At 46.1% G+C, this 23,770-nt stretch overlaps 2 protein-coding genes across 2 annotated transcripts; both read right to left on the minus strand.

The window, feature by feature from the left end:
- Positions 1-1,300: 1,300 nt before the first annotated feature.
- On the minus strand, positions 1,301-2,728 carry Trim75 (tripartite motif containing 75). The gene has a single exon (XM_052162129.1). It carries the CDS (start codon positions 2,726-2,728, stop codon positions 1,301-1,303), a length of 1,428 nt encoding a protein of 475 aa, XP_052018089.1.
- A 13,873-nt stretch (positions 2,729-16,601) lies between these two features.
- Trim60 (tripartite motif containing 60) lies at positions 16,602-18,020 on the minus strand. The gene has a single exon (XM_052162130.1). The coding sequence runs from the start codon at positions 18,018-18,020 to the stop codon at positions 16,602-16,604; it is 1,419 nt and encodes a 472-aa protein (XP_052018090.1).
- Between the last annotated feature and the right edge of the window lie 5,750 nt (positions 18,021-23,770).

The raw sequence follows: 23,770 nt of genomic DNA on the forward strand, positions 1-23,770 counted from the left end.
TCCATAACTGGCCCACTCTACAGTAGTACAGGGTACTTCTGTTTGATCTAACTGTAACTTAGTAGCCGGTCATCAGGTTTAGTCTCCCATGTTTCCCTTCGCCATCAAGAACCAATTTTAGGGCCTGAGAAGGCCCAGCATGCTTGCCAGGGAAATGTGATTGCCGAAATCTCATCCCAGGACATAGGATGAGAGAAGAGAAGTAATATTTCCTTACCTCCACACCCTCAACTATAGTCCATCCATCTGTCCATCCCTCTCACATACACAAATACTAATTTTTAAAAGAATAAAAATACCCCCCTCCCAAATTCGTCAAGGCATAAAGGAAGTGGTTTGTGATCCCAGCTATGCTGCAGTCTGAAGGGTGAGAATGAAAATCTCGAGGTTAGCCTGGACAATCTGACAAGACTCCATCAGAATCAAATGGGGCTGATGTTAGTTAGCTCCCTGAACGCAAACACCGGTACTGGAAATGGAAGCAGAGAGGAGGTGGGGGTGGGGTGGGGCAGAGGGGGAGGGAGGGAGGGAGCTGATGATTTGATGAAAACTCAGGAATATTTTAAAAGCCTTTTAGAACTCCGCTGTTGTTAATCCAATTCCTTATTAATGTTTAAGGTGTTTCTAAGATTATAGGGAAACTAATGTCTCCTCAAATACAAGTTTTAAAGACTGGGGATTTGTAGACAATCATGAATTCAAGGCCAGCCTTTATATGTATCAAATTTGAGGCTAGCCTAGACTACATCAGACCCTCTCAGTTATAAAATAGATTAAAAAAACAAACCATTCTGAAAACACCTATCACTTTCTCAGGTGGGATTGGGCTGGTGATGTAAACCTGTAATACCAGCTACTTGGGAGGGCTGGGCCAGGATGGGCTGTAAAGTTAGTCAAGGCTAGCCTGGTTGACTTACCAAGATGACCTCAAAGATGAAAAGGTTGAAGTATATAGTTCAGCACTGCTAGGCATGGGGTTTCATAACAAAAAAAAAATTCAGATGTAAGACTTAGAAGTTTAAAAATGCATTTGTTGCCAATGTGTTGATTATAGGAAGCTGAGATGGAGGGCAGCAGACAGGCTGACAGTACCCAACCTGGTCAGCACACAAAGTTCTAGGCCAATCGGGGTTGCGTAGCAAGAACATGCCTCCCAAAAAAATGTTGGGTATAGGAGCTCACACCTATAAACCTATCGGTAAGACGGTGTAATCCAGAGGCACACAAATTCATATACCAAGCTTGGGGCCCACCTGGGTTCAGGGAAGGGGTGTGCAGAATATGAACAAACCTGTTAAAGTTAAGGCCACCATGTGGACTTGCATTCCGAACTTGTGGCAGAACAGAGTCTAAGAGGTTCTGACTGAGGCCCTATGTAGAAATAAGGACAGAGAGGCCCAGAAAAACTGTCCCTGAAAGTATAGAGGTGACATTTCTCAGGCATGCCGTAGAAGGAAACCTCTTCCAGTTCATAGTCCAGGAAGACACCGATGCTTGTGGCTCTTGCGGCCTTCAGCTGAGAGTCTGGGTCAGCTCCTGAGACATTAAAGCTGTCCCCCTGCCACACGATTCTCCAGCATCCCTGGGGGTTAGAGGACTGCCTTTCCCTGATGGATAAATCAGCTTTGCAAATGCCAATTGCCCACTCAGGCTTCTTTCCTACCTGCACCTCCCAGAAATGTCTCCCAGAATTAAAACATGGAATCCCCAACACGACGGGGCTCTTGGTAAAACTTGAAGAACCAGGCACACGTTGTCTTTCCTTTGTAAATGTTACACATGTCCTATCCTCAGAAATAAGCAGGTTTGGATGGGCTGTTTTCAGGTCTAGAGTAACGGTGTCTGTAAAATGCTGTATAACTCTCTGTAGGGCTGAACCTTGGAGAGGGAAGCTGTACACTTCTTTTCTTAACCGAACTGGTAAAATGGTTGGTTCGATGAGCTGATTCTTACAAGTCAAGTACAAATCCTTGACGGTAGACAGCATCTGGGCTTCGGAGAGATCTCTGGTCTGCATCAACTGACTCAGGAAGTCTCTGAGCATGGAGCCATAGCGTTCTAATGATGCTATGTTATGAAGCAGTTCCTTCTCCACCCTCTTCTCCTCATCTTCTAAACTCGAGAAAGCTGCCTGCTGTCCCTGGTCTAGAAGCCAGAGGAGCTGCTCAAACTCAGAAGTTAGTTGCGACCTCTGTGCCTCTGCCTGCTCCCTCAGGGTCAGGGTCATTCTGCTTTGCCAGCTCATTAACACCTGAACCTCTTCCACTTGCCACTTCAGGATCTTGATATAGCCCTGAAGGTTATTCCTGCGGAGAGAGGCAGCCTCTGCAATGGATATCACCTGGTGGGGCTGGTGGCTCTCAAGCTCCCTGCACTGGTCACACAGAAGCTCAAGGTCATTCTCACAGAAGAGGGTCAAGACCTGGCCGTGCTTCTCACAACTGGTGCTGATTTCCTGCCTCTTGCTTTTGCTCTTCATACCTTGGAGCAGCCGGGCAGTTTCGATCATTTTTCCAAGCTGGGCATTGGTTCTGAAGTTCCTGTGTTGGCACTGGTGTCGGCAGACAGGACAGGAGAACGTGGCTTGCTGTTCTGCCCAGAAGTCTACGATACAGGAATAACAAAAATTGTGTCCGCACTCGATGGTGATTGGGTCTGTCAGGTCATCCAGACAGATGGGGCATTTGGTCTCTTTTTGGAGTCTGGTCAAGACCTGGGCCTGTGCCATCAGGCTGGGAATAAAGGTCCGGACCCAGGTGGACTTCCTTCTGAAGGCTGGCTCTGGCGTGCCCTTTAGGGACAATCAGACTCACTTGTTATGTAGTTCTCACAATCCCTCCTGCAAACAGCTGTCACCCCACTGATGTCTCCTGGGTTTCCCAGAGTGGTCAAAGCTTTGAATCCTTTGTGGTTTTGCACTGGATAATTCCATCTGCTAACAAGGTCCTTTGCCCACAGCTAATGACAGCCTTAGGTGGACAGCTACTCTTCTGGACTCTGGCAACTCACAGTTGCTTTGAGTAAAAAAAGTAATTTCTTTATAAAAAAAAAAAAAAAGAAAAGAAAGAAGTTTATTTCAGATGGTCCCATTCAATACCTGTCTCTGGTTAACTCAGGGGCCATTACACTTCCTTCCGAGCCTGCCATTCCCAAGTTTGTCATACTGAGCCCTAGCTCCTTTGCCAACCTGGCCCCACAGGCCCAGCACAGCCTTGATTAAATATCCCTCCCTTCAACTCCCGAGTCTCAGGCTTCCAACTCCCACGTGTTGAAATTAGAGGGCTGGGATTAGAGAATGACCAGCCTCAAACAGCTAAGCAAATGCTCCACAGACCGAGATACAGAGCCCTAGCCCATGGGTTTGTCTATTTATTTTTGTCTTTTTTGAGACAGGGTCACACTATGTAGGTCTGGCTATCTTAAAAATTAACTATGTAGTCCAGGCTGCCCTCAAATTCACAGAGATCACCTGCCTCTGCCTCTGGAGTGCTTGCCTGAAAGATGTGCATTCGTTTTGGATCTTTTGGCACTTGTGTCTGTACCCCTACAGCCTAGCCTTACCTTGAATTGGAAGGGATGCTTCCAAGTGCTTGGACTGTAGCCAAGTACCACTAGGCAGGACTTTTGTTGTAATGATGTTAGAGATGAAATTCGGCTTGGCCTAAACCAGAGTTACATCTAGGGAAAAAATCCAAGCACTAAGTTCCATCTCTACCACCAGCCAAACTCTCAGAATCAGGGAACTGAGACAATCTGACTATAACTTTTACCTTTATCTCCTTCTCTGCTTCCTAACAAAAGCCTTCATATCAAATGAGGTTTTAATTTTCACATTTGCTTCTGGTTTTGCCTGACTGTGGTGGAACTGGGGGTGCGTGCTTTTAATCCCAGCACTCCAGAGGCAGAGGCAGCAGGAGACAGCTCTGAGTTCGTGGCCAGCCTGGTCTACAGAGTGAGTTCTAGGATAGCCAGGGCTACACAGAGAAACCCTGTCTCAAAAAAACCGAAAACAAATAATGATTAGGATGATGATGGTGCTGCTGCTGCTGCTGCTGACAACAGAACAAACAAACCTTCAAAAATGTTTTCAGTGTTTGATCATATTCTCCTCCTTTTCCTCCTCTTCCTCCTCTTCCTCCTCTTCCTCTTTTCCTTTAGACAGGGTCTCACTAACTTGCTAGCTTGCCTGGAATTGCTCTGTAGACCAGGCTGGCCTCTGCCTCCCCAGTGCTGGTATTAAAAAAAATATATGTGTTACTATGCCCAGCAAAAGTGTTTACTATTCAAATGTCACTACCTGGAGGATTTAGCTTCATGGGGGGAGGGAAATGCAAGGTTAACCTTGGCTATTTACTAAACTTGAGTACAACCTAGACTACTTAAGACCCTATTCCTCCCCCTACCCCAAAGCCCGTTGTGGGTGGCGATACACAAATGTAATATCAGGACTTAGGAGGCTGGGGCAGAAGGATGGAAGCTAGTTCAATCTAGTGTTCACATAGAATTCCAAACCAGTCAGGACTACATGCAAAGACCTTGTTCCAACGCCGAAGTAACAAAAGCTGTCATAACCCGTGCGAAAGGAATCCCGACAAGGGTAAGGTGCTTGCTTCTGAGCCTGAGGACTTGAGGTCAATCCCCAGGCCCCACATGATGGAAAAAAAAATAACACTCACAAGTTGTTGACTCTCTGACTTACACATGTATGCAACAAGTCATCACACATGGAAACCAGGGTGCTGGAGATGGGGGTCCGGGTAGAACACTTAGCCTCCTAGCACTTCACAAAAAAACGTCTTGAGACAGAATCCCTCTGTGTTGCCCCTTGTGTAGCCCGGCCTAGTCTGGGTGCTGGAATTACAGGCATGTGCCAAGTAGTTAGCTTGATAGTTTAGACATCCTCAGAAGAATTTAGGGAGGACTAGTGCCCAAGTAACAATAATGACAGAGAGAAGCAAGCACCCTGCTCTAGCCCCAAGGGCTAAATCCAGCAAGACCTGGCTCAACTTCAGAGGTCTCTCATCCAGGCTCCACTTAACCCAATTAAGGTAACTCATCAGTGTGCTGGCTAGACTTAACATGAGCTAGTCTTGAGAGGGCACAGAGGCACAGAGTCTCACCTGAGAAAATGCCTCCATGAAGTCAGGCTGTAGGCAGGCCTGTGGGACTTTTTTTTTTTTTTTTTTTTTTTTTTTTTTTTGAGACAGGGTTTCTCTGTATAGCCCTGGCTGTCCTGGAACTTACTCTGTAGACCAGGCTGGCCTCGAACTCAGAAATCTGCCTGCTTCTGGCTCCCAAGTGCTGGGATAAAAGGCGTGCGCCACCACCACCAACTGGATTGTGAGACATACTCTTAGTGATTAAGAAATGAGTCCAGCTCAATTTGGGTGGGGCCATCCCTAGGCTGGAGGGCTGGAGTTCTGTAAGAAAGCAGTCTGAGCAAGCCAAGAGAAGCAAGCCAGGAAACAGCGCCCTCCATGGCCTCTGCATCAGCTCCTGCCTCAGGTTCCTGCACTGGGTGAGTTCCTGTCCTGACTTCCTTCGGTGATGAACAGTGATATGGAAGTGTAAGCCATATAATCCCTTTCCTCGCCAACTTGCTTTGGGAAATATCATTCTTTGTGTCCAGATCTGTTTCTTCACTAACAAATATGAACAAATAACAAAGCTGAACACATATTTGTTAAGTTGGGCTTTTGGTCAATTATGTTTTGGGAATTCTATGGGTTTTATGACCTTGAGCAAGCTACTAGCCTCTAGGGGCTTCAGGCTGTCTGTTCTAGGCAACCAGGACAGCTATGCTCAGGGTCACGAAGAATTGAGTGTGTTCAGGCACTTCAGACATAAGCGCCATTAGGACTCTGATCGTACCTGTCCCAGTCTCTCTTCCTGGCTGTGAACAGAAACCACGCCTATCTGTAACAGCTTTCCTTCACAGCACCCCCAAGTGCTGTTGCCAAACAGCCATTAGTCCTTTCAGACTTCAGGAAGATCTTAGCATTGAGGTGTCAAAAGCCACAACAACACATCTCCCCTTCATGCAGAGATGCCTCCGGAAACCCAGCCTCTGCCTCCCATTTCATTCCAGTTCCCAACTTACTTTGAATGGTCTGCTCTGGGCAGCCCTTCGGGGTCACAGCAGAAGTGATACCCTATGCTTTCCATGCACACGTATGCAAAAGATGCAAGGCAGGAGAAATCTGCTGAGACCAACTCAGTGTTTCCTGGGAGTGGGTGGAGTGAGGTGAAGGGCAGGGAAGAGGGAAGAGAGTTCTCATAGCTCAGCCACAGAAGCTGTGTTCTTACCCTACTTCCTGGTTCCGGGCAGGTGTATGGAATGCTGGAAATTAAAGTGTAGGCTTCTTATATAGGTACAAGCTTCTAGGTAAGCACTTTACCGATGGGGCTGCACCCTACTCTCCTCTAAGACATGTAAGTGCTGCAGTCTGAGAAGCAGGCATATCTGAGTTCCAGGCCAGCCAGGTCTACACAGAGAAACCCTGTTTGGGGTACGTGAGAGCGTGTGTGTGTGTGTGTGTGTGTGTGTGTGCGCGCGCGTGCGCGCGCGCTGCCAGGCCTATTGGTCCACACCTTTAATCTCTCTGAGTTCAAGGCTCCAGGCTATCCATAGCTATAAAGAGAGACCCTCTCTCAACAACAAACAAGCCGTGTAGGTGCTAATAGTAACACGAGTATTGTAGAGGGCACTGAGCCCTGCCTTTCCTACATAGGTATGGATATGAAGAAAACAGTGCTACCTTCTCTACCCTCATTCTCTGTCTGTCCTGCTCTCTTTGGCTAAAGGTATAAATAAAAATCTTTGCCCTAACACTGTTTGGGCACCTTGGATTTGAGGAAGAACAAAACCTCACAAGACAGAAACCCCACTCCTACCCATAGCAGATGAGAACAGTACCTTCCAAGATGGTGAGGCTATACCCTGTAGCATGAATGATCATCTTCCAAGAGCCATATTTGACCTCCTCAAGAGTGAATATGGTGAGGGCTTACGACATTACATAAGCAAGACTGCAATTGACCAACCAGACACACCTCAACCAGGGCCGATTAATTATGCACCCCTGTGCCCAATCCTGGTCCTTATACTACTGAACATCCCATCTCAGGGCTCCCTGAACGATGAGCCAACATTTTACCAACTAACTTACATGCCCAGACCTATGTAATTAAATTAATAGCAGAGGTTAGACCTCAAAGCCTGGATTCTTTTTCCTTTCTAGGGGCTGGAATTAAAGCCTTGAGCTACCACACCTGGGTTCAATCTCCAGCCCAGTTCTTCACCGTTCTTGGTCTCTTTCACTTGTGTATGGTGGAAACGAGTGGCCAGAGAGGAGCCTAACCTGCTTGGCCTACCTACAACAGGCTTTTCTTCTGAAAACCTCAGTAACGACCACAGTTCCAAAAAATAAATCAAGGTGCCATTCCAACTCACGGAGCTCAAGACTGTACCTGCTCCTTTACCCCCCCAACCCCTACCCCCACCATCCCATCCTCCACCCAGCCCAAACCCCAACCCTCACACCCCTCACTGCCTGCTCCTCCCCACCACCTGCTCCTCCCCCTCTTGGTCCTCCCCACCACCTGCTCCTCCACCTCCTGGTCCTCAGCACCACCTGCTCCTCCCATTCACATACCTGCTCCTCCCCCCACCTCCTCCTTCCTGAAGCAGCCCTGGCTTCTTTGTTCCAGCTAATGCTTCTGTACTTTGCCTCATTCCCTTAGTGGAAAGTTCTGTGGCCCCCTCCACACTGTGTCCTTAAACATCACAGCCATCTACAAGGACACCTGGGTCACCTGCCTGAGCCTTCCCCGATCTGCCTTAGAATCACGACCTTTTCACTTTGGGGGAGGGGAGCATATTTGACTTCCTTTAGGCTCCACCGAGGCACAGGCAGAACACAGATCACTGACCCAGGACAGGCCATTCTGAAGGAGGGAGACCTTAGGACCTTAGGGATAGGAAGCGCTCTCTTCCAAAGAGGCCGTAAAGCAGCAGTGGACAGAAGCAGACAGCAGTGCCAGTCTGCAGAGACCCCGAACATTTCCAAGGCACTTAAAGATCTGAGCAAGTTCCACCGTGTAACGGAGAGTTCTCTATGTTAAGTGACTTTTAAAGTTGCTGGAGTATACTAACTTATTCTGAGACAGAAGCCTCTAGAAGGTGCAGGTAGTACCAGTAGTTGGGGAGATTGGGGGAGGGGTGCAGCTGGAGCCTCAGGCACTGAGTTTCTCTCTGGCTCTCCTACACACTCCCCCAGCAGTGGGCATAGACATCACAGGGCAAGTGTGTGTGTGAGTGTAACTGTTGAGACAATTTTTCTGAAGTTCTCTCCTTCAACCTTCATATGCATGCACCTGAGATCACACTCAGATCCTCTGGCTTAGACCGGTATGGCAAGTGTCTTTCCCAGCTGAGCCATCTCACCGGCCCATTGTCGTCTCAAAGGCCCCTTCTTTTTCCGAGATATCCTTTGAAATATCACTGTAGCCCAAACCGGTCAGGAATTTAGTTCGGTCATTTAGCCCAGACTGACCTTGAACTTAATCCTCCTGCCTCCACCCTAAAGTACTGAGAGTGAGGGTGTAAGCCATTTCTGTGTTGAAGATTTATTTACCTACATGCATGTGTGCCATGCGTGTACCTGATGCTCACTGGAGTTAGAGTCGGTTGTGGGCTGCACATGTGGGATGCTCCAGATCAGCAAGTGTTCCCACGTCTTTATACTGTAGAATAGGAACGTGTCCTGGCTGTCCCTTCTGGCTGTCCCTCCTGGCCCATACACACTCTCAGCCTCGTGAGTGCTTGGAATCACAAGCCTGAGGCACCTGGCCCAGTGCGGCCATCTTTAATATGGCTTGTTAGAGTGGCCAAGAACTTTTTGTTCTTGGTGCCCCTTGCAAAGCCCTTCAGCAACTACATGAAAGGAAAAGAAAATCAACAACCAAAAGTAAAACCTCAACACATTGGGAGGAATTCACCTTATTCAAAATACCCAACACCTGACTCCAGGTCCTGGCCCTCTTTAAGAAAGCTTACAGCTGTGAACCCTTCCTCTGTTTCTTTGATACATGTGTTGTTAAAGTTTACCTCCCTAGCACACACAGCTGTAACCATTTTGTTCCATGCTCGCCAGCTATTTCATATTGTCGCTGTAGTACGCCTGCCGGTCATTGATGCAGAAAAATAACTTGACTCAGAGCACGGTCACATACCCTGTTATGTTCTGAATATTATGAGGTTTGTTAATCTTAAAAAATTCCACAGCTATAAGCTTCACATAGGTCCCATCCAATTAAATGTCATTATGAACTGTTAATGTCTAAGATGGCTTCAGTCTGGCCAACCACTGGGCAGCACTTCAGAACCAGTGCATGAGCTCACTGTGGTCTTTGCAGTTTTAGCTTTTATAAGCTGATGAAGAAAAATGTTCAGTCAGAGAAGATGCACCTAACCCTCAAAAGACTGGAGGCCCCAGGGGGTGGGGAGGTCTGGTGGGGTCAGAGGTTGGGGATGGGTGGGGACATCTTCGTGGAGACAGGGAGGAGGTATGGGATGTGGAACAGTCAGAAAACCTAGAGTGTTAAAAAAAAAAAAAAGGTTAAAAAAAAAAAAAGACTTGCCTTGGTCATGGTGTCTGTTCACAGCAGTAAAACCCTAAGACAGTTATACTAAAATGTTTTAGAAGGTTGTGATAAAGTTTATGCAAACCTTTCACTTATGTAGTCTAACTGACCTTGAACTCCAGATCTTCCTGCCTTAGATTCCTGCTCACTGGGGTTAGAGGCTTCCAGTTTTGCTCTATTATTTTAAGTAAGGGCCTTGGATATCCAAGATTTGAGTACTGGGGGGATGCCCTGTAGCCAGTTCTCTGGGAACCCCCTTTAGATAACTATGTATATGTCTCACAATCTCGAAGAGTCTTCTCAGTTCTCTGTGGAATCACCGAGTGCTAAGCTCCGTAGTCTGCTGTCAGAAGTGACTGGACTCCTGGCTGTGTGTCACGTCAGTCGATGCTCAGTGATTTTTCCCTTCTCATATCACGGACTCTTTGTTGGTCCAGCTCATTCCTTTCCCAACTTCCTCATTTCTTTTTTAAACGTTCTGTCTCAGAAATCCATGCTGTGGAAGCACACTTGTAACTACTCAGAAGAATCCTGCGTTCAAGGCTAGAGGCAGCTTGTCTCAAAAATGACACACAGGGGTGATAGACGGCTCAGTGAATAGAGGTGCTTACCCTCAAAGTCTGATTGATGATGGGGGTCTGATCACTGGACCCCACATAAAGGTGAAGGAGAGGACTGACTCTACCAGGCTGGGTTTGAACTCAAGATGAGTAATATGTGCTTAATAGTCTGCCACAAAAGTTAATGCATAAACATCAGCTACTTAAGTTAATGCATAAACATTATCTACTTAATATTGATGAATAGGTTATGTGAATCTAAAGAACAAACAGAAGCTCTGTGTATCTTGAAAATTTCTATAAATTTAAGTTTATTTTGCTTAATTGTTTAAATAACTTTATTCAAAGAAACATGATATGGTCTCATCATCTTTGGCAAACAGATTAGTTCTGAGACAGAAGGCTTAAAAATTCACAGATTTCTTTCTTATCTTTTTGCTTTTCTTAACATTTTTTTGCTATGTATCCTATGCTAGCCTAATAATCAATATCCTGCTGTCTCAGGAGTGCTAGGACGACAGGGATGGTCTCTGCGGCTGGCCTGACATTGGATTTACCAGTAGAAAGGTCCTGTCCAGGCAGTAGCCCAGACGTAACCGTGGGAGCTGAACCCATGTGTGGTGGTGCAAGGATACATGAAGAGACTGATTTTGGAGAAAAAAAGTCTCTCTCTCTCTCTCTCTCTCTCTCTCTCTCTCTCTCTCTCTCTCGTGTGTGTGTGTGTGTGTGTGTGTGTGTGTGTGTGTGTGTGTGCAGGGATAGGCATAGGTAGGTCTAATGTCTTCCAGGTTGACCTGGACCTTGTTATGCATTCTTGGGTGCCTCTGAAACATGGTTTATGGTTTATCTACATACACTTCAGGCAGCAGATACCTAAGATTTGCCTCACACCAGCAGGCTGTCTGTCTATAATTTAATCCACTTCTGACACTACCAGGAAAAAGTGAGAAGCCATACAGAGCTCAGGCCCTGAAGAGCCCTCACGCAGGTTGCGCATGGGATATCCACTCCTCGCATGCTGACCAACCAGCTGTACATCAACTCTGGGTTTTGGTGACTTTCTCCTACTGTGTAACTTCTAGGACAGCTCCCTGGGGCTATGTTAGCAGTAGTGCAGCCTGCCTTTGTTAGAGAATCTATTACACTTCCAAGGTCCCAGGTCATCATACAGGTCACTGAACTTAGCACACAATCTTTACTTGATGGCACATGTCTCATACTCTTTGGTTTTGTGTTGGAAGACCCTGATATTAAGGTAGCAAGTCCACCATGCCCAGATAGCTTTCCAAGCTGGGTGCAAAATGGAGGACTCCCTTTCTCAGTGTGGTTTCCCCTTCTTCACCGACCTTATCTGGAGAGTGTCTCTGGGCCCAGGTGCATGATCTTAGCTTACAGAGCTTCCTGCAAGTACTACATGATACAGCACCTAACTCCCACTCAGGCCTTGATAACTAGCTGCCAATCAGCTCTTCCTGATTCCATAACCCCCAAACCTTTGGACCTGTCTTACTGAAGCGGTTTCTGCAAGTCCTTCTGTCATACTCATGGCTGTCTGAACCCTGCTTGACCCACATGCTCATCTGGCAGTAGCCAACGGCCCCCAAGGAAAAGAGAGACCCACAGTTTTGTTCTGAGACAGTACTCTGTCACCCAGGCTAACCTAGAACTCCAAGCAATCTCCCTGCCTCAACCTCCCAAGGTCTGGGATTAGAAGCAAGGGCTGCCATGTCCAGGTTTTTACTCTGGTTGAAGATGTCCAGCTTCTGATGGTCGGACCCTGGGTCCTTTAAAAGAATTACAACGGGCGGACTTGTCTGTGGTGAAAGCAGAAGTGTTTTGTCCACTGTCCTGGATGCCAGTCGTGTTAGCTTTTCCTGGGGTGAAGGGAACTAGTATATTTCAACTCAGACAGCTCAAAGGATTGATCTCATCCAAGTCTTGCTTGAATTTGATAGGAGTTGTATGCAAAGCACAGGTAATGTGACTACACCACCAAAGAAAATAAGTCGCCATTCCAGCTGCAATATTAACCACTGGAAGACACTTGGAGAGCAGCAGGAATCTGCAGGCTTACAGAGGTGTCCACAGAGGCTTCAGTGTGCCCTCATGAGTGTGCCATCCACCCCTACCTCCAAGCAAAAGTAAGGGGTAACTCCAACTGGGTTGATTTAAACATAGCCATGACCAAGTCCTGCCTTGAGGACACTTTCACAGTATTGCATGTGAGGTTTTTTATATTCACAAATTAAATTATACAAAATATGTTATGTGCTTTAAAAAATTACAAATTTAGACCTGAAGAGATGGCTCAGTGGTTAAGAGCATTGACCATCCTTCCAGAGGTCCTAAGTTCAATTCCCAGCAACCACATGGTGGCTCACAACCATCTGTACTAGGATCTGATGTCCTCTTCTGGTGTGTCTGAAGTCAGCGTATAGTGTACTTATAGATGTGTAAAAATAAATAATAAATTTAAATTTTAAATTTTATTTACATGTATTTGTGTCCATGAGCATGTGTGTGAGTGGTATGGGTCCCTTCAGAGGCCAAAGGTTATCTTCTCTGTTCTCCACATTCACAACATGGAATGGACACGCCCGCATACCACACACATTTGCTGTTGAGGTCAACTTGGTCAGGAGAGACTACATCAAACAATCAAAAGCCAAGTTGGGGAGGAAAAATCCAAGCATGATGGCTCATCTAATCTCAGGACTTGGGAATCAGAGGCAGGAGGATCACCACCTACTCCAGGCCAGCCTGGCCTACAGAGCAAATCCAGGCTTGCTGGAGCTGAGACCTGGTCTGAGGGAAAAGTGTCCGCATGCTTGCCTTTATTTAATGTTTCTGAATCACAAGAACATTGTTAGAGCTTAAAAGCAAAGCTTTGGGGCCAGCGAGCTGCCCCCTAGAGGAGGCAAAGGGAGGAGAGAAAAGTCATCCCACAAAAGCTAGCGTGGAGATCAGAGCCGGGGCTGGCAAGCAGATGACTGATATGGGAAGCGAGGTTCTATAGAGAGCATAAGGAAGCCCAAAACGTTCCAAAGGTGGCAGAGGTTGTGGGGTGGCTGTGGAGACACAATGGAATGGGGGGGGGGGCTTGGGGATCAATGGCAAGAGACACAGACACACATGTGCATGCAACGCAGACTGTTGAGGAATGTATGCTTACAATAGAGGAGTAAGAAATAGAAGGTATACTTTTCTGAATATTGGGCAGCCTTGCAGCCTTGTAAGCTTTGCCTGTGTGTAGTATGTTTTTAATGAAGAAAAGTTGAAGTTTAATAAAGATATCTTAAGGGACTATAAAGATAGCTCAGTGGAGGAGTCAATGCAAGTGACCTTAGCTAAAATGCCCAACAGTGGGGATATGGAACCTGAAGAGACCACCTCCAGTAGCCAGACAGGGTTCCAGTGGAGGGATGGGAACACCAACCCACCTACAAACTTTCAATGCAAAATTGGTCCTGTCTAAAACAAATGCAGGGACAAAGATGGAACAGAGACTAAAGGACTAGCCAACCAGTGGCCAGCCTGAGACCCCATCCCATGGGCAGGCACCAATCCCTGACACTATTAGTGATGTTATGTTGTGCTTGCAGACAGGAGCCAGGCATGGCGGTCCTCTGAGAGGCTCTACCAGCATCTGACTGAGACAGATGCTGGTACCCATAGCCAAACATCGAATGGAGGTCAGGGAACCCTAGGGCAGAGTTAGGAGAAGGGTTGAAGGTCCTGAAGGGGATGGCGACCCCATAGGAAGACCAACAGTGCCAAGTAACCTGGACCCCTGGGAGTTCCCAGAGACTGAGCCACCCATCAAAGAACATATGCAGGCTGGTCTGAACCTCCCCTCCCCCAGTGCATATGTAACAGAGGGCTGCCTTGTCTGGCGTCAACTGGAGAGGATGTGCTTAATCCTGCAGACTTGATGCTCCAGGGTAAGGGGATGGGGGGGTGGGCATACTCTCTGAGGCGAAAGAGAGGAGGAAGGGGAGGAAGTATATGAGGAGGTGACCGGGAGAAGGGGCAGTAGTTGGAGCATTAATTATAAAGGAGGGAGATGGTTCTGTGGTTTAAGAGTGTTTGCTGCTCTTTCAAAGGGGTTCCAGTCTGGTGTCTCACAATCACCTATATTTACAGCTCCAGAGGATCTAACACATGCTTTCTGAGCTCTGCACACCCATGCCAGACTCCTGCATGTGTGTACCCTGGTGAGCATGCATGCACACAAAAATGCAGAAGGCTTAAATCACTCAGAAGTACTAATCCACACAGGAAAGCCTCAGTTGACCTTCCGGTGAAGCCAGACAGCCTAAGACACGCCACGTGTGGTTACCGAGTTCCTAAAGTGAGAGGTCCCTGTATAAACTCGTTTTCAGACAGGATCTTCTATGTAGCCCAGGCTAGGCTGGAACTTGCAGCAATTCCCCTGCCTCTGTCTTCTGCATGAAGGGATTAGGTGTGGGGTACCAGGTCCAACCTATCTGCTTCTTCCAAATCCAGTTCTCAGTTTCACTTATGAAGTAAATGTGGAGGGAAAACAAAAATCTGACATGTTTATCACTTTGTAAAATTTTATTTTTAGTTTTTGAGACAGGGTCTCACTGTGTCTCTGGCTAGCCAGGAACTCTCTCTATAGGCCAGGCTGGCCTCTGACACAGAGATCCACCTGCCTCTGCCTCCCTGGTACTGGGATCAAAGGTGTGCGCCACCACACCCGGCATGTTGGTCTTTTTTAAAGTTCGTTTCTCCTACCAAAGTCTTACATAGATACAGAAACATGAAGGATTCATTTGAGTACAGCTAATTTATTATGGAAGGCCAGCACCAGAATTCAAAAGGAATAGGAACAGGAATTACCAGCACTTTCTCCCATACTTCAGTCACCAACTGCAGGATCAAAAAATGTGTCCCAGCAACTGCAGATGAACTTTGGTTTTTAGTTAGTTGGTTGGTTGGTTGGTTTGAGGGAGAGGGAAGGGCTTTCTTTCGTTTTTTTTTTTTTTTTTGAGCCCCGGTCTCTCGTGGCCTGGAACTGGCTGTCTGTCTGAGGAGAGTCTTCAACATTGGATCTACCTCCATGAGTGCTGGGAGCACAGGCTTTTATTTTACTGTATGTATTATATTTTATAGGATGTTGCTATAGAGCCCAGACTGTTCTGTAACCCACAAACCTCCTACCTCAGCTTTGGAAGCATTGGGATTAAGGCTGGCACCTCTGCACGGGCTGAGGGATAGGATGGTTAAGAGATGGCTCAGTTGTTAAAGAGCTTACCTTTAAGAACCAGAACTTAATCCCGAAACACACATGAAGATCCTAGGTATTGTAGCATGCATCTGTCTTCCCACCGCTGGGAAACAGGAAATGGCATACCTGGGACTCATTAGCTAGCTGCTCTAGTCTAACTGTGCAGCTCCAGGCCAACACGAGACCAGCCAAGGGCCTGTTGGCTTCACAGAGGTTATGAAATGAGTTAGTTGTCCGATGTTTTTACTGCCTTTTTTTTTTTTTCAAGATAGGATCATCTGAAGTATAGTGAAGCTAGAGACCTCACTTTTCTCATTTTTAAATTGCTGGTGTGCATGTATGATATGTGTGTGTTCTTGTGCGTGAGGATGGAAATGACATGCTACAGGGCATGTGTTCAGGGTAGAGGAGAGCCTTGGGTATTGGTCCTCACTTTCTTCCTCGTGTGAGGTAGGGTCTGTTGTTAGGCATAGCGACCTGAGTGCTGGGATGCCACCTAGTCTAACAAAATGCAACCTTGTGTTTGATTTCCCAACCTAGTACTGAGGATTGGACCTAGGGCAATAGGCAGTCATGCGTTCTACCCGTGACTATACCCTAGCTCCTAATGGCTGTTTTAACCCATCTTCTCAGTCACTAATCCTTCACAGAGTGTGTGCGGTCTCCTATCTTAACATACAGTGGTTATTTCAGTGATTGAGATCTTCATTCACACAGGTCAAGCCAGTTCATCTTCACTTTGTCTCCTAATTGGGGCAGCTCTTCTTTAAGTTACTATCCGTTCAGTGCCTCTTCCCCAATATTCCATTTTCTGACATGCATTTTTTATTGTGCATGGCATGAAGGGACATGCCTGCGCTTGTGTGTGTGTGCAGGCGGCGGTGTGTCTAGAGGACAACCTTAACTGTCATCCCAGGGTCTCATATTGGCCAGACAGCCTTACTCTTGGTACCTAAGTCTCTGGGGTGCTAGGATGGGGCAGCCATGTATCATACTCGTGGCAAGCATCACGTTCTTAGAGTTACTAAAAATGATAGTTAAAAACAGTCTGGTTTTCAGTGGCTACATTGCAGGGTCTTGTGGGAGGGTGGATTTTGTTTGCTTGCTTGCTTAATTACTAGCTTAAATGTGCTGGCTAACTTAGCCTAGAACCAAGTAAAGATCTGTGTCTGGTGCGGGGTGGTTAAGATTTCAAGAGATTCAGAATCTGTTCCTGTATAGAAATAAGGCCAAAGGGTGCTGGTAAAAGAATTTCTGAAAGTGTAGAGAAGAGACCTGTCACTCATATTATAGAAGAAGAGCTCACCTAAGTCATAATCCAAAAATATGCCGACCTTGCTGGGCTGCACTACTGGTAGAAGCTCAGTTCTTGTAGGCCCATAGGTGACGTAGCTATTCTCAGTGGACCTCCCAATTGCCCAGAAGCCTGAGGGCTGACTGCTCCAGTCCCCAGCAAAGTGGGCTTGACACACACCCAGTGTCCATCTGGGCTTGTCTCCCACTTTGACTTCCCAGTACCATCGACCAGAATGGAATCCTTTACATCCCAGGAGAGCAGGCCAGAAGTGAAATTTCCCAGGGCTAGCACACACACATTGCTTTGCTGCTTTATAAAACACAGATCTTCTATCCTCAGAAATAACAAGCTGAGGGTGTGCGGTGCCAATATCAAAAGTCACATCTGTTTGAAATTGCTCGATGATTCTGTCCAAGCCAGAATACTGTGGCGGAAGACTAAGGCCATATTGCTTTGTCCTGAATGACCACGGTTTGGGGTATCTGAGGTTTTGCAATCTGTCGTAGGCTCTCGGAGTACTTGTCAGGAGTGTGACATCTGACCCTTCATGTATGGCTTCCACTTCCTTCACCAGATCTTTTGCTGTGGAAACATAGTCTGACAGGGTCTCAAGATATCCATTCAGTTCTGATAAAGCCATCAGCTCCTCGATGTATGTCTCATTTAGACGTGTCTCCTGCTCATTCTGCAGGAACAGTTTGATTTGCCCAAATTCGTAACTTATCTCTTTTTTTTTATATTCATTCTCTTCTTTCAGTTCAAGAACTCTCCTGTGCTGCAGAGCTAGCTTTTTTTCAACTTGTTTCACTTTGCACTTAAAAGTTATAATGGCACTCTCGAGGATTTTCCTGTGATAAGAGCCGGCCTTTTTAATGGGACAGGTGTAATGGCCCTGGTGTTCAACAGAGAGGCTACACTGGGTACATAAGACATCTTGATCCTTCACACAGAACAAGATCTGAGGCTGATCATGCTTCTGACACACTGAGTGTTCTTCCTGCCTCTTCCTCTTGCTCCGCTTCTTCTGCAGGAGCCTAATGATTTCAGTCATGTTACGGAACTGGTAGTTCCTGCTGAAACTTTTCTGTGGAAAGCAAGTATGACAGACAGGGCAAAAGATGATGCCTTTTAGATCATTCCAGAACAAATTGAGGCAGGCATAACAGAAGTTGTGCCCACACCTCGTGGTCACTGGGTCTTCCATGAAATCCAAGCAAATGTGACAGGTACACTTGTCCTGCAAGGTTTTTAGGGCTGTGAAGTCCATTGGCCTGAGAGGAAAGTAAATGGAGAAGGTTCTTGGCAGGGCCTGCTTCCCAGGAGCACAAGACACTGTGAGCCGTTGTGTCCTTCCAAGTCCTTATAGGTGTCACCGGCCTGGTACTCTGATGGTATTTACTGACATCCAACCCAAGTACCTCAGCTTAGCTCAGACAGTGAGCAGAATTCACAGCTTGTCACGCAAGTTAGCTTGGTTTAGAAAGCAGACGTGTAAAGGACCCAGGATTTCTGTGGATGAGAAAATAATTCTTTTTTCAATTTTTCTTAATTTTTAATTATGTGTGTGTGCCTACATGTAGGGAAGCAAACATTAGTGCAGGGGCCTAGGGAAGGCAGATGGGTCAGATCCCCCTGGAGTTGGAGTTTCAAGTCGTTGTGAGTTCAACAAAGCATGCAGAGATAGAGGAGGGCTGGCAAGATGGCGGGCGCGATGGTCAAGGTGCTTGAGGCCAGCCATGGTGACCTGAGTTCTTCCCCCAGAACAACATGATGGAAAGAAGGAACAAACCTCTTAAGTTGTTCTCTGGCAGCCACATGTGGGCTCTGAGTTCACACACACACACACACAAAAACCAAAACACTACTTCAAGATAAGGTAAAAGGAGGAAGAGGAAACTAACTCCATAAAGTTATCCTCTCAACTCCAAATGCACAACACCCAACACATCACACATGTACATAACAAACAAATGTACATACACACGCATGTGTATAAACAAACAGTATAAATTAAAAAAGAACTAAGTGACTGTCTTAGAGAAAACTACACCCATGCCTTTGGTCTCTTTACTCTCTTCCTAAATTTGTCTTTCCTTCTTGTCACATAAAAAGAAGTCTATTTAAAAAAATCGAGACCATGGTTGCAGCTAAGTTAGTGTTTACTTAGCATGCACCAAGCTCTGGATTTGATCCTGTGTAGAATACACTGGGTAAACACCTGTAATCCCAGCACTTGGGAGGCTAAGACAAGTAAGAGCCAGCCTGGGCTACACTGAGAGAATTTGTCTCCAAGCAAAACAAAATACAACACAGTAAATCACCAACCAATCCAAATCCTTCCAAAGTTTATGGTCAGCTTAGACTACATAGGGAATTTGAGGCCAGCTTGAGATACATGACACATTCTCTAAAGACAGACAGACAGACAGACAGACAAGTGGAAGTACTAGCTGGCATAGATGACACTGACTGAAATACTGGATTCATTGCCCCTTTGTGTACTCACATATTACTGTACAGCCTTCAAAACTAATACTGAGCCAGGTGGTGGCAGTGGTGGCCGACACCTTTAAGCCCTGTACTTGGGAGGCAGAGGCAGCCAGATGCCTGTGAGTTTGAGGCCAGCCTGTTCTACAGAGCAAGTTCCAGGACAAGCAGGGCTGTTATAACAAGAATCCCTGTCTCAAAAAACCAAAAGAAAAAAAGAAAACCAACACAAAACAACCACCACCAACAAATCTTAACATTGAAATGCTTCACACAATAGTGTCGTAATTCCATTAGTTGGAGTTTCCAAAATCCTAAATACATCTTAAGAGGATTTCACATGGAAAGTAACATTTTATACTATCTATGATGACATAAACAGATACAACTAGAGAGTGGGCTCTAATAAGAGTGTTCTATTCTACCTATAGGCTTTCTCACCTATAGTTTTAGCACTTGAAACACTGAAACAGGAAGATTGTGGTAAGCACGATATTATCTTGAAACCGTTATGAGTCGCAGGATAACCCTATATGTATATGTATTGAAAACTTATGAGTCGCAAGATAACCCTATATGTATATGTGTTTATGTGTATATAAACATGTGTTATGTGTATATGTGTATATAAACATGTGTTATGTGTATATGTGTGTGTGTACATATATATGTAAATATATACTACCACCACAATGTCTGCATGGTATTGATGAACTGAATGTCTGTGGGCTTGAGTCTCTATTCAGGAAGTTGGGTGCATTAAACGAGACCAATGATCAGCAAGTTGGCTTTAAAATAGACTTGTAGGGGGGGTTGGAGAGATGGCTCAGTGGGTAAGAGCACTGACTGCTCTTCCAAAGGTTATGAGTTCAAATCCCAGCACCCACATGGTGGCTCACAACCATCCTTAAAATAGACTTGTAGGGGAAGTGTGGAGCACACAGGCTGAAGTACAAGGTGGGGGAAGGGTATGTGGAACACACTTGGGATCTCAGCACTGGGGAAGGAAACTGAGGCAGGATCCCTGCCATGTCTGAAGGGATCCTGAGACCAGAGATATATTTTAAGTTTTGAAATGATATTTATTCGTTTGCTAACCTGTATGGGGAGGGGCCTGCCCGTGCCACGGTCCCCTTGTGGATGCCAGATAACAATTCCTGAGAGTTGGCTCTTTCTTTCCTCCAGGGGATCCTGGAGGAATCCCCAGACCTCAAGATGCTGGGTAGGAGGATGCAGTCTGAGGACACCAAGCCCATCATCCTTTATCCTCCTTTCTACAAATATTCAGTTCCCTGACTTGCCCTGACCCCCTTTATGCCCTTAAGTCTTTTAGTCACTGGACAAATGCAGGTCCCGTTCAGTGCCAGTAGATTCTTTGTCCCTGTCAATAGTATGTTATGATCTGATCTGTCGTACTCATTTTACCCAGAGCCCTGCTTTCTTTTTCACACGCCCCCACTCCCACCCATTCCACAGGTTACAGTTTTTCCAAACCCCTTGCAGATTTCAACCTTGAGATAGCTTCTCACAGCTCTGAACTAAGGCGATATCATCCGGCACCCGCAGGAGCACACCACTCACACCCTTCTGACTTTACAGGTCGTTAAGAATGCCAGAGTGGAAATTCTTTTTATAGCCCAGCGTTTTCAACAGCATCCCTTCAGTCCCAGCGCCCTAACAGGCAGAAATGGGAAGCTTCCCGTGAGTTCCAGGCCAGCCAGGATACTAAGCAGAACACAGTCTCAGAAACAAAACCAGCTAACCAACAGGAAAGGATGCATTAAATTGGATAGGCTGGGCCAGCGAGATGGTCCAGGAAGTAAGGGTGCTTGCAGCCACACGATACACAGGACCACCTGAATTCAATCCCCAAGACCCAGTTAAAAGCTGTAAGGAGAAACTCTATAGTTATCTTTTGACCCTCCACAAGGACCAGGATACACACCCGCGTCCCCACACATCTCACATGGATACAGTAATAAAGTAATTTGGTTAGGTTCTGTACAAGCTAGTCTTGAATTCATTATGAATAATTAGGACAGGCTTTAAACTTTGGCTCTTCCTGCCTGAGCCTCTGGGGTAGCTGGAATCTGACCTGCTGGCCTGCGTACAGAGCCACAAGTGATCGTGTCTTAATTAATTAATTTATATTTAATTTTGAGAGGTCTCACGATGTAGACCCGGCTGGCCTCCAACTCCCAGAGATCCACCTGCCTCGGCCTCCCAAGTGGTGGGATTAAAGGCGTGCACCACCATGCCCAATTTGATTCCCATTTTTTTCTTCCTTTTAAAAGCCTCTCCAGAGTCTAAGGAGACCAGAGAGCACACAATCTGCACCCCGATGGTTTCTGCGCTAAATTATGCTCCCATCAGCCCTTTCTATGCCCACCACCACCACATTTTACCTGTAGGAGGCACGCAGGCAGCCCTACAGAACAGCTGAGTCCAGCACAGAGCAAGCACACAGACCCCTCTGCTGCAAACTGAATATCTGGAAGTGGGCGGGGGAAAGGATCTGCGCATGCCCAATGGGCCTGGTCAAAGACCAGCAGCTGCTTTGGCGATGAAGAGGTCCTTATTCGCATTAACAATGCCAACTCGCACAAATACGATAACAACGTTTTAAAAAAGTTAGGCTAGACTAGCTTTTTTTTTTTTTTTTTTTTTTTTTTTTTTTTTTTTTTTTTTGAGACAGGGTTTCTCTGTATAGCCCTGGCTGTCCTGGAGCTCACTCTGTAGACCAGGCTGGCCTTGAACTCAGAAATCCACCTGCCTCTGCCTCCCAGAGTGCTGGGATTACAGGCGTGTGCCACCACCTAGCCTTGAAATAAGCCTGTAGCTCAGGCACCTGCATGGTGACCTACAACCATCTATAACTCCAGTCCAGGGGATTCAATAAGTTTCTCTGACCTCCAAGTGCACACTACACATGGCCTTGAAGATATAAAGCTCTGGTTTTAAACCCTAGAAGGAAAATAACAAAGCTAACAACCCCTTCAAAAACAGACATCCCTTATGCAAATATGATCATTACACGTTGACATTGAAATGTCATATTGCATGCTATAAATTATAGTATGTAATTTCTGCATGTTAATTAACAATAAAACACGTAGGGCCTGGAGAAATGGCCCAGCGGCTAAGTGTACTTGCTCCTCTTCCAGAGGAACCAGAAAGCAATTTTCTCACACTCATGACATGTAGTTCCCAAATATCTCTAACTCAGTTTCCTAGGACCCCGACATCCTCTTTTGACCTCCTATAGCATCTGTATGCACTCATATGGACACACATAAATACAACAAAATCTAAATAAATAAAGCATCGATTCAGAAAAAATAATCAAGCCGGTAGCAGCTGGGTCTGCAGCTGCAGAGGATATGGGCTGAGCTGTGTCCATAATCAGCATTTTAACGGGATTTGAAGGGAGCCTCTGGTGGTCTCCTGGGCTGAGAACTGCAGACTCTTATCCAAAACAGATGCCACAGGATGCCAGCTAGAAGCTCTTAAAGTGTGGACAACATGGCAGAGCCTCACGTCCAAAAAGGAGAGGCTCCACTGTTGATGGCGTCAGTTTCGGCTATGGGTTTAAGACAACGGAAAGACACCCGGGAAGAAGGGAGCTCTGTTAAGGAACTGACTGGGCATCTTCTTGACTGCTAACGGGTGTAGGAAGCAGCCATTTTGACTGGTTACTCGGTGGCGATGAGACAATGCCACTAAGAGGAAGGTTGGGACTGCCACTCCCTGGCTGTCCTCTGACCCCATGTGGGCAACTGCATTTGCACATGCACATGCATATCCACTGCACAGTGGTGAACACTAAAATAAAATAAAATAAAATAAAATAAAATAAAATAAAATAAAATAAAATAAAATAAAATAAAACAACCAAACCCAGGAGCAGGAGGGAGAGTTCAACGGTTAAGAACACTGACTACTCTTGAAGAGGACACAGGTTTGGTTCCTGGAACCCACATTGGTAGTTCACAACTACCTGTAACTCCAGAGCCTGGGGATCCAACACCCTTTTATGGCCTCCAGAGGCTCCTGCACTCACTCATACACATAACTGAAAAAAAATCTTAAAAAAATTAAAAGCAGAGCCGGGCGGTGGTGGCGCACGCCTGTAATCCCAGCACTCTGGGAGGCAGAGGCAGGCGGATTTCTGAGTTTGAGGCCAGCCTAGTCTACAGAGTGAGTTCCAGGACAGCCAGGGCTATACAGGGCTATACAGAGAAACTCTGTCTCAAAATAAAATAAAATAAAATAAAATAAAATAAAATAAAATAAAATAAAATAAAATAAAATAAAATAAATAAAATAAAAGCAGTAAGGACAAAGCAAGATAGTTCAACAGATAAGGTGCTGCCTGCCAAACTTGGTAATATGAACTGGATCCCAGGGCCCAGGTAGTAGTAGAAACAGTGTAAGCTGTCTTCTGACCTCCACTAGCGGATGTGACCCTGGCACACAGACACAGGCAAGTAAGTCAATTTAATAAGAAATAATTTTAAGCTGGTCAGTGGT

Source organism: Apodemus sylvaticus, chromosome 18 (assembly GCF_947179515.1).
Source record: "Apodemus sylvaticus chromosome 18, mApoSyl1.1, whole genome shotgun sequence".
Taxonomy (NCBI): Eukaryota; Metazoa; Chordata; class Mammalia; order Rodentia; family Muridae; genus Apodemus; species Apodemus sylvaticus.

Coding starts and splice junctions, on each gene's coding strand:
- Trim60 (XM_052162130.1), bottom strand. CDS start 18,020: ATGGACTTCACAGCCCTAAAAACCTTGCAGGACAAGTGTACCTGTCAC.
- Trim75 (XM_052162129.1), bottom strand. CDS start 2,728: ATGGCACAGGCCCAGGTCTTGACCAGACTCCAAAAAGAGACCAAATGC.